The sequence below is a fragment of the Coptis chinensis genome, chromosome 2 (genome assembly GCF_015680905.1).
Source record: "Coptis chinensis isolate HL-2020 chromosome 2, ASM1568090v1, whole genome shotgun sequence".
Taxonomy (NCBI): domain Eukaryota; kingdom Viridiplantae; phylum Streptophyta; class Magnoliopsida; order Ranunculales; family Ranunculaceae; genus Coptis; species Coptis chinensis.
This window is the reverse complement of record NC_141457.1, coordinates 95,521,460-95,531,250: the sequence shown is the minus strand read 5'-3', so window position 1 is coordinate 95,531,250 and position 9,791 is coordinate 95,521,460. Positions and strand designations below refer to the sequence as shown.

At 35.3% G+C, this 9,791-nt stretch overlaps 1 protein-coding gene across 1 annotated transcript; it reads left to right on the top strand.

Moving 5' to 3' along the window:
- Positions 1–4,387: 4,387 nt before the first annotated feature.
- On the top strand, positions 4,388–6,483 carry LOC147519260 (glucan endo-1,3-beta-D-glucosidase-like). Its single transcript, XM_086594842.1, has 2 exons — positions 4,388–5,967; positions 6,245–6,483. The coding sequence occupies exons 1-2, from the start codon at positions 4,605–4,607 to the stop codon at positions 6,274–6,276; spliced, it is 1,395 nt and encodes a 464-aa protein (XP_086450968.1). The 5' UTR covers positions 4,388–4,604; the 3' UTR covers positions 6,277–6,483.
- Positions 6,484–9,791: the final 3,308 nt, after the last annotated feature.

The following is a 9,791-nucleotide window of genomic DNA, read 5'->3' as shown; positions in this document are numbered from 1 at the left end:
ATATATTATTGCACTACGCCACACTCTCATGGAAAATATCCACAAATACTCTACTACCTCCTAGTAGCATCTCACAGATAAAATAATGGAGCGTTTATACATTTATTCCTCCAAGACTATTGCATTTAATATATATATCCCAACATATTGTATAATGTCACAATATCAACGTTAAATCTTAATTAGATAATGACAACCAAATTTATACAAGCTTCTACAGTATTTTAGCATTTGATTTGTCCATACAATTTACAACATAAAACGTAGCACCACTAAGCAAATCGCGATCCACAATCAAATCCCCAAAAATCTAAAGTCCATGAATCTAAGTCCGTATGTAGTTTAATACTCATAAAAACATATCTATCAAATTCTTATTATCAGAATTTCCCTCTAGTTACGTGCCAATATATTATAGGTTTTACACACTACCCACGTCAAATCTTAATTAGATAAATACAAACAAAATTATACAATTTTTGACAATATTTTATTACTACATTTGTCCATATTCTTAAACATGTGAAAAACTGGAAAAAGTCAACATTCTACCGTCAATGGTCAACGGTCAAAGTCAAAGTCAATACGCCATGGTCAAAGTCAACGGTCAAAGTCAAAGTCAACACGTCATTATCAAAGTCAACACATCATGGTCGAAGTCAAACTGTCGTTTCCATGTTCGACAAATTCAGGGTCATAGCCATGGTTCATGGCTAAGGGCAATGAGCATGGCTCATGGGCTCATGACCAAGGTAATGGTTAAGGTCATGGTCCGGACCCAACTAGCCAAGCCCAGACCCAAACCTTAGAACCCAAAAGTCTAAACCAACTTATTATTCAACTTGACCCAATTGGGGTCATAAGGACCAACCCACATAAAATTAGAAACCGGTTTTGGCCCAAACAACTTAAACTAAACCGGCCCAAAAACTTTGAACTGAAACCGGCCCAAACAAAACAAAATAGAACTGGTCCAAACTTAACAAAACTGGTCTGGCCCAACAACTAGAACCAAAGCCCAACAATCTAAACAAAACCGGGCCCAATCAAAACAAAACAAACTGGCCCATTGAACTAAACCAAATTGGTCCAAAACTTAATTGAACTGGTCCGACCCAACAGCTTAAAACAAAATCGGGCCCAACCAAAACAATTGAAACTGGTGTGGTCCGGCCCAAGAAACCAACCCAGGCCCAAGCCCAACCGGTCATCTCTCTCACCAGTTCTCTTCCTCCACCACCAGCCCAAATTTCGGCCACCACCAGCTCTCCTCCTCCTCCAACATCATCACATCGGTTTGACTCATAAACAAAAACCCTATAACTTTAATTAAGACATAAACCTCAATTCCTTAAATCCAACTTCACCAAAACTAGATCTGGAAATCCATCGACCTCCATTAATGGCTTCCACAAGCTCCACTCGACATCCCTCGCGCACCCTCACTAGCTATCCATCACCCACAATCCATTCAAAAACACAACCAAACCCAACAACAAAGTTTGAATGCAAGTGGGCGATTTACTGTCGGCCGCCATTAATAAACACCCAAGCTTCAACAGCACCTCCATTGATACTCACACACACCCACTACCCCAACTGTTGGTTCAACCCCAAACACCTAGATTATGACCACCTGCAAATTTGGATTAGTAGTCCTAACGATTTCTGACTCGCGCCACCATTTACAGCTTCCCCAAGCTTCGACAGAATCCAACCCAGCGTCAATACCTCATACCCAACACTCCACCACAACCACCTAACATCATTCAATCATACCCACCTTAGTGAGGGTTCAAAACCACAACCAGGAGTGTTCAACATATTAGATTTGACCGATTCTCTCTTTTGGGCTTGGCGACGCCATTAATGGCCCGCCAAGCTTCGACAGTTCAAATATCGATTTCCCGAGTCTCAACAGAGTTTCGAAAGACAGTTTAAACCAATTTTAACAACTACAGGACGAATAACAATAACCGAATAATGAACGAAACTTTGAACAGTACAATTATACATGAAATTAAAAAACTAATCTACTCACCTGTATAAAAAGCTCGACGAATTCCTCCTAGTCCGAATCGTCACGCTCCACCTCTAGCAATCCAACTTTTATCTCTGCCTCCATTTTTATTATTTTTTTTATTCTCTAAAAACCCTATTCTTTAGAACAATGTGATTATATACTTGGGTTTGAAACTCAAGCCCAAAACAGACTCGGGCCCAAAAATCAGGCCCGCGTATCCCAAATTCAATCCAACCAATTTTAAATAAATAAATAAATTAATTAATTAATTAATAAATACGTATTTTAAATACGGGAGTTACACTTATAGTCTTCTAGGCTAATAATTTCATTCTTACATATTTCGCATTCCCACACCACTTGTAATGGCTTCTTGCTTTCAGTTTTTGTTTGATTAGGTTTCCCCATTCTCTCCTCTTATGTGAGAACGTAGGTACATCATCCCCTATTTATCTTAGTGTGTCACATGATTACATTAGTCATGAGATCAGGGACGGAACTAGGATTCTAAACCAGGGGGTGCTCTTATGTGCACACCCCACCCCACCTCACCCCCAAAAAAAAATAAAAGTATGCATTTTTTTTTTTGTCAGAATATCTAAACAATAAAGATTAACAAAATTATGCACTTATTTCAATTCACAAAATTAGAATGCGTGACTACTAAGAATTTAATATGGACTAACGAAATTAACTACTATACTTAATCACTTAAGCCATTAATTGATACTACTATGTCTATATATATTTACATAATCTAGTCCACAAGTCTACAATAATTCAACAAATTATTAACTTTTATAATATTATATATGTCTATATAACCCTACTATTATGTGCAGAAAACTATAAAAGATTAACATTGAAAGTAAAAATTACCTTGTTTTGTTTTGTTTTTTGTTGTGTTTTGTTTTTTTTAAATGAAAATTTTATTGATAATGATAACGAGTTTTACATATAATTAGGACAAACGTGCAACAAGCTGCGCCAGAAGTCCTTTCTAAATTTGTTTTTTGTTTTTTGTTTTTGAGTTGAGGTCTGACGCTTGTTTAAGAATTAAGAATGAAAGAAAGAATGGAGAGCTTACGAGTTTGTTATCGGTGATTAGAATTATAGCTAGGTTTTGGGCATTTGGCTATTTGTTTTGGTCTCATTAACTAATCAAACATTCAAAAACATATTTGTCCATATTTAATGGTTTTGGACTCAAAATAAATAATAAATGATAATTTTGTAAGGAAAAAAAAAAGTAAAAAAAAAACGTTGGTTTAATAGAATGTTTTTTATTAGTTTTTTTTTCATACTATTTTTTTTTTTATTATATTCTCACTATAGTTGTGAAATTTTTTAAGTACATTTTGGGGTACGGTAGTAGAAATTTGCTAAAAAAAAATTTGGGGAGTGCGAGTGTTTATATTTTGAAAATATTTATAGGCAAGTATTAGTTATGTAGTATTAGAATTTTTCTAATCTCAAAAAATGTGACCGCCCTCACACGCCACCCCCTATATCCATCTATGCTAATTTGGTTTCATATGTATAACAAAAATTCTTTAGCAACACACAAAATGAATCGAAACTTGTGAACACAATGACGTGGCACTCATTAGGCAGGGGGTGCGTGTGTATTTCTCAAAGAAGTACTGCAAATCAAGGTCTCTCTGCTTGCCACGTCATTGTGTTCACAAGTTTCGATTCATTTTTTGTGTGTTGCAGATGTACTCTATGTATAAAAAAGGGTACCCATAAAAAATCCTATAGATATTGGTTCTGCTTCCTTTTGCTCTTTGTTCTTGCTTTCTATTGTCTCTATCTTGACTCTCTTTTTTGGTAACACGGAGATAAATACACACATCTCAACTATTTGAAGATCCAAAAGGAAACCTTAATTTCTTTATTTAAATAAATCCAATATTGCATACCATATTGTCAAGCCTCTATTTTATGCTTTAAGTGCATTTTGAAAATGTTCAAAGATATGTATGTTGAATTACCAAAAAAAAAAAAAGATATTTATGTTAGCCAAATTGACAACCAGGTAATGACCCACCAGTCCTCACGTTACTCAACTTCAATATTCATCAGAGTTAAAATCGTCATTTTGCAACTCAGTCTCAAACTCTCACTAAGCTGGACCAAGTCTTATGACACTCAAGTGATATTTCCAGTATGAAATGTTCAAGGTCATGCTTCATGCATTGGATATTTTGATGTGCTTCTGAGATAGTACTATGGTGTCAGTTTTACAGTCTCCCTTTTCTAGTTTTCTGGTCTTCTCTGTTTTCAAAACGGTGACTATAATTCTATACACACAACGAAAAAATTAAAATGAATAAAAAAATAAATAAACCATACACACATCTGAATGTGTAACAAATCTTATTGTGCCCATGATTAAGGCAAATTTAGAATATTATTTCATTTGATTAAACCCGAAATAGGACTTCCTGCTTCAATTTTCAAGTGCAATTTGGTATTTATGCAAATCCACTTGCACTTCCTTAGGTGCAGCTCTATTTATATCAAAACCCTGACAAAGTAACTACACTAAGTGCCTAATTACACAATTTACACCACCACAATGCTCTCCTTCAAACTAAGACTGCTTCCCTTGCCACTCTACCTTCTTCTCGTATCAATTCTCATCTCCAACGCTTCTTGTGTAGGAGTCAATTATGGAACACTTGGTAACAATCTCCCTCCTCCTAAAGAAGTTGCTCAGTTACTCCAATCAACACTCATTGATAAGGTCAAGATTTACGACACCAACCCCGACATACTAGAAGCCTTCTCCAACACCGACATTGATCTCATTGTCGCTGTAGAAAATAATAATGTTGCTAACATAAGTAAAGACATAACGATAGCTGAAGAATGGTTCACTAAACGCATCTCACCGTTCCTTCCATCCACATCCATCGTCGCGATTGCAGTAGGTAACGAGTTTTTAACTAGTGATGATTCTCAACTTGACCCCTCTGCATTAGTCCAAGCCATAGGAAACATACATTCTGTATTGATAGCGCATGGTCTTGACCGTAAGATTAAGGTCACTACACCACATAGTATGGCTATCTTAGCTTCATCCTTCCCTCCTTCAACATCTACATTTGTTCCTACATTTATTTCTACCATGACTTCAATACTCGAATTCCTTTCAGAAACTGGTGCACCTTTCATGGTAAATGCATATCCTTATTTTGCATATAGGGACAACCCTTCTCGAGTTGATTTAGAGTATGCATTACTAGGGAATGCAACGCGGATACGTGACCCTAAGGGATATGTTTATACTAATATGCTTGATGCGCAAATTGATGCGGTGCGGTCAGCTATCAATGCACTCGGATTTGGAAACAGAACTGTCGAAATAACTATATCGGAATCAGGATGGCCTTCAAAGGGTGATCCTGAGGACATTGCGGCGACACCAGACAATGCAAAGACATACAACACAAGACTGATTGAAAAAGGGGATTCTCATAAAGGGACTCCCATGAGGCCTAAAGATACTATAGAAGTGTTTGTGTTTGCATTGTTCAATGAGAACAAAAAAGAAGGAAGTGTTAGTGAAAGGAACTTTGGGCTTTTCAATGGAGATGGTTCTAAGGTGTATGAAGTGGATTTAAGTTGTAAGTTCTGTAGTAATGGTGGAGAGAAATTTGGGTTTGGGGAGAAAGCATTAGGGAGTTTAAGGGGTCCATCGGTTTGGTGTGTTGCAAAACCTCATGCTGATGAGAAGGTGCTTCAAGCTGTTTTGGACTTCTGCTGTGGGACTGGTGGAGTTAATTGCAAGGAGTTGATTAATCAAGCGGCCTGTTTCGATCCTAACAAGCTTCACGCACATGCATCTTATGCTATGAATGGTTACTATCAAATGCATGGGAGGAATTATTGGAATTGTGATTTCAAAGGCACTGGACTTGTCACCTTCAGTGATCCGAGTAAGTTCATTTCCTTTCACTTTTTGAGAACAGCATACATTATTTCATTATTTACAAGTGTTTGTTACACGCCTATCTGTGCCGATAATTTTGAGGGGCCCAATTTTGAAATATAAGTTGTGACAATTTGGTTATCTATCCCAAAATCACATTTCTCAGAGTAATGTCATGGTTGCCTTTTTTCGATGGATGGTTGGTCAATTACTTTTTGAAACCTCTTACCCTTTAGATCATTAGATATAGTCATGTAACCTTTGCTCTTCTTCTTTTTTTCCAGGTTATGGGACATGCCGTTATCCTCAACAATAACCATGACAGTGAATTGGAGAACCGATGTGGTGGTACTTTACATGCATGTTTGTTGTGAATTTGAATAGGTATTATGCTACAAGAATCTTTATTTGTTACGTTTGTCAACAAAGGCATGAACCTTTTATTCATGGGGAGGAGTGAGTATGATTCTGTATGTCCGGTTTCGATGGCTTTATTGTTTGAAAACAGTTCTCATTTTCGATTTCCCTTCATCAAAGTAATTTCACTTTGCGGGTTAGACATATGGGCCCATGTTGCGCTAATCAGGGTTTCTTGCACTTTCAAATCTCAATTAAATCTACTTTATTTGAAACTCCACTGAAAAAGCCAACGCAAATTAAGGAGTGTAGACTGTTTATCTTTTTTACAATGGCGATGAGTTTGCAATTGAAATATCATCATAACTTAAAAACCATAAGCTGATGACGAAATTTTTAGCAGTTAGATTGAATTCCCTTCATAGTTATAACTTAGACGCAAATGCAGACACATCCCTGCATATTCCTTACGATACCTAGCATCAAAACTAATTTTAACCCACTCGGGGTGCAATCCTGATTTTGTCAGTAGATAACGCCAATTTTATGATTTTGTAATTTGACCTTATAATTTCTCACTCATTTCAATTCAATTTAAGCTTATTTAGCGAAATATATATATATATATATATTATATATATTGTATACAAATGTTGCTCAACTTTGGTTTCATCTTTCCAGTCAACCCATTGTATGGTTGGAGTGGGAGGCTGCTGGTAGCACATGCAAAATGTTTTGAATTGAAGGAGTGGTCTGATTGTGTGTGATGGTCACGTGACAACCATCCCAAATTCTCAATGCATACTTTTAAGTTTTAACCACAACAGTATTCCCTACTTGCCAGTCAACCGTCAACTGTCAACACGCTCCATCACTCGGGATTTATAATTGGGATCCCTTTATAATTTATTTCTAGTGTCTTGCTCTTGAATGTCTTCTATAAAATCACAGCTCACATAATACATAAAATCACCCCTCACCAAAAGTCCAAAACACCAATGAAGGCTCTCTCAGGCATTGATTTGCACCTAGACTTCTATTCCCAAATAGTTTTATAAGCTATGTCTTTTCAATGTTTTATAAAGAGATAGAAAATGTCATTTAATTTACTAAATTATGTGTATTAATAATTTATTTGGTTGATAACTTTATAAAAAGGTAGTTTTGGGGACGCCAGAAACGTGTCATTGATATATTTAAATTTAAGTTAACTTCACTTCCTTCAATATTACTAGTAAGACACCCATTTCGAGACAGGCGAACCAATTTGATAATGTTTGGAATTTGATAATGTTTGGAAGCTTTTAGGTTCTACTATTGGGGCACTCATTCCCCCAGAATCGAGTAACTGTTTCCTATAGAAAATATGTTTAGTGTGGATTTACCGAAACACACATGGATGATGGTGTAAGATTTTTATATAGTTTCCTGTTCTAATAGTTTTCTGGGCGTTTCGTCTTTTATCAAATTTATCTTTGCCAAATATATAATACTGCAAAAAAAAAAATAATAATAATAATAAATAAAAATTACTAGTTGTTTTTTTGTGATTTTAGACACACCTAATAAAATACTAACATATCCCAACTTTAAAATAAATAAATAAAATTGTTTTAGTGACATTTAAATTCCTAAATTACCATTTTTCTTTTATTAGGCATACTCAATTAAGACAAAATAAGTCATTTATTAGAATATATGTCATGAGACATATTAAACCCTAGATTAGTTTATCTTGATTTGCAGTTAAATGAGAAAACTTACATTCGTGCATTGAGTTTTATTTGTCATTTGTCTTGTTGTTTGTCTAAAATAAAGTGAACTTTTAAATAAAGTGTTATTGTGTTCTTGAATTATTAAAAGAAAAAAATAGCCAAAGCGGATAATGTATTTATTATGAAATTTCAATTGGGGCAATATACTTTTTTTCTCGTCAATTGGGATAACGAACTTAGTAAATTAGTCAATCGGAGTAATCCGTTAACTTGCCGTTTGAAATCACCGTTAGGTACAATTTTTAATTCATTTGTAAATGTTTTAATTGAATTATTATTTGACACATCAGTAAACATTTTGCCACCTTAGATAACCATTGATAGCTTAATTAAATGTGAACACCTAAGGGCATCTCCTATAGGGGTGTAAAATAACACTTCTACCTAGGTGCCATTATGATTTTACAATTCTAATTGTAAATTATTGTAGAGTCCATAAATATCCACTCTCTATTGTTCCCAATGAAGTGTAAAAAAGTTCAATTTTAAACTCGGATGACACTTCAAATGATGTCACTTTTAAATCAAAGTTGGACGTCACTTCAAGTGTCGTATGAGTTTAAAATTTTCAAATTGTGATTTTAGAAATAGATAGGGACGACACTCCAAGTGACGTCTGAATTTTTATTTACTCGAGGCGCCTCGTTTTCGAAAGTGTCCGTCCTGCCCACCCCTCTATCAACCCTCTATTATCACGGTATAACACTATTGGAAAGAGTTTTTTGACATTTGGGATGTAAAATTTCTCCTCTATATGGTTTACACCTCTCATTGGAGATGCCCTAAGATAACCGTTGGAGAATGGCTTGTGAAGAGAGTATGTGAGTTCGTCGTCTTCAACATTATAAAACCAGTATGTAACCTTCTCTTAAAACAAACTATCTTGTAGAACTTCGAAATCAATGCTCTTTGATCAACAGATACAGGAAAGAGCCATGCCTAGAATGAGTTAGCACATTTGATTGAGAATCTTTCACAGGGAAACTTGACCCTTCATCGTTATGTTGGTAATTGGTATGGTCTTAAAGCTCTTTGAGCGTTTAATGTCGCATCTTGTGAACTCGGTAAACATATGGTCTGAAGTCTGAACTGGTTTCTGAAAGTTTGGATGTTGCTGAACGTCGTTCTTCCCACTTGGTAAACATATATGCTACTATGTTCTTACATATTGGTTGGAATCTAGTACGACCAAACGTAGTGCCATGGTTTGCAAACTAAGTGGTTGACATCACTGAGTATTATATGATCCAACTTTGTTGTTAATTAGCAGAATAAGATGAAATGTGAGTAGTTCAGATCAACGCTATCACTCCTGGTTTGTAATACATTAGCAAACATACAAAAAAACATTTGTTGCCAACTTCTAGCAATCATACAAAATCAAAGAATTATTGAGCTAGGTAGAGAAAAAAACAAAAGGGAAAATCATTATATTATAGTCCAGAAAGAATGAGGTTTTTTTAGAGTAGTTGTTCGTATTTTTCGAAGTAAAAATTAACGACATGTGCTAGCTCACGTGCAAACATAAAAATGAGATGTAAATAATTGTTGTTGCTCTTTTTTTTTTTTTTTTTTGACAAAAATAGATTAAACGTGTGAAAATGACTGCCACATAAACTGATTTCAAACGGCAAGTTAACCAATTAATTTACTAAGTTCGTTATCCCAATCGGCGAGAAAAGAAGTATATTACCCTAAC

Excerpts from the sequence above, each read along its gene's own strand:
- LOC147519260 (XM_086594842.1), top strand. The coding sequence starts at position 4,605 with ATGCTCTCCTTCAAACTAAGACTGCTTCCCTTGCCACTCTACCTTCTT. Across the intron at positions 5,968-6,244 it reads TGTCACCTTCAGTGATCCGA|GTTATGGGACATGCCGTTAT; the intron begins GTAAGTTCATTT and ends CTTTTTTTCCAG.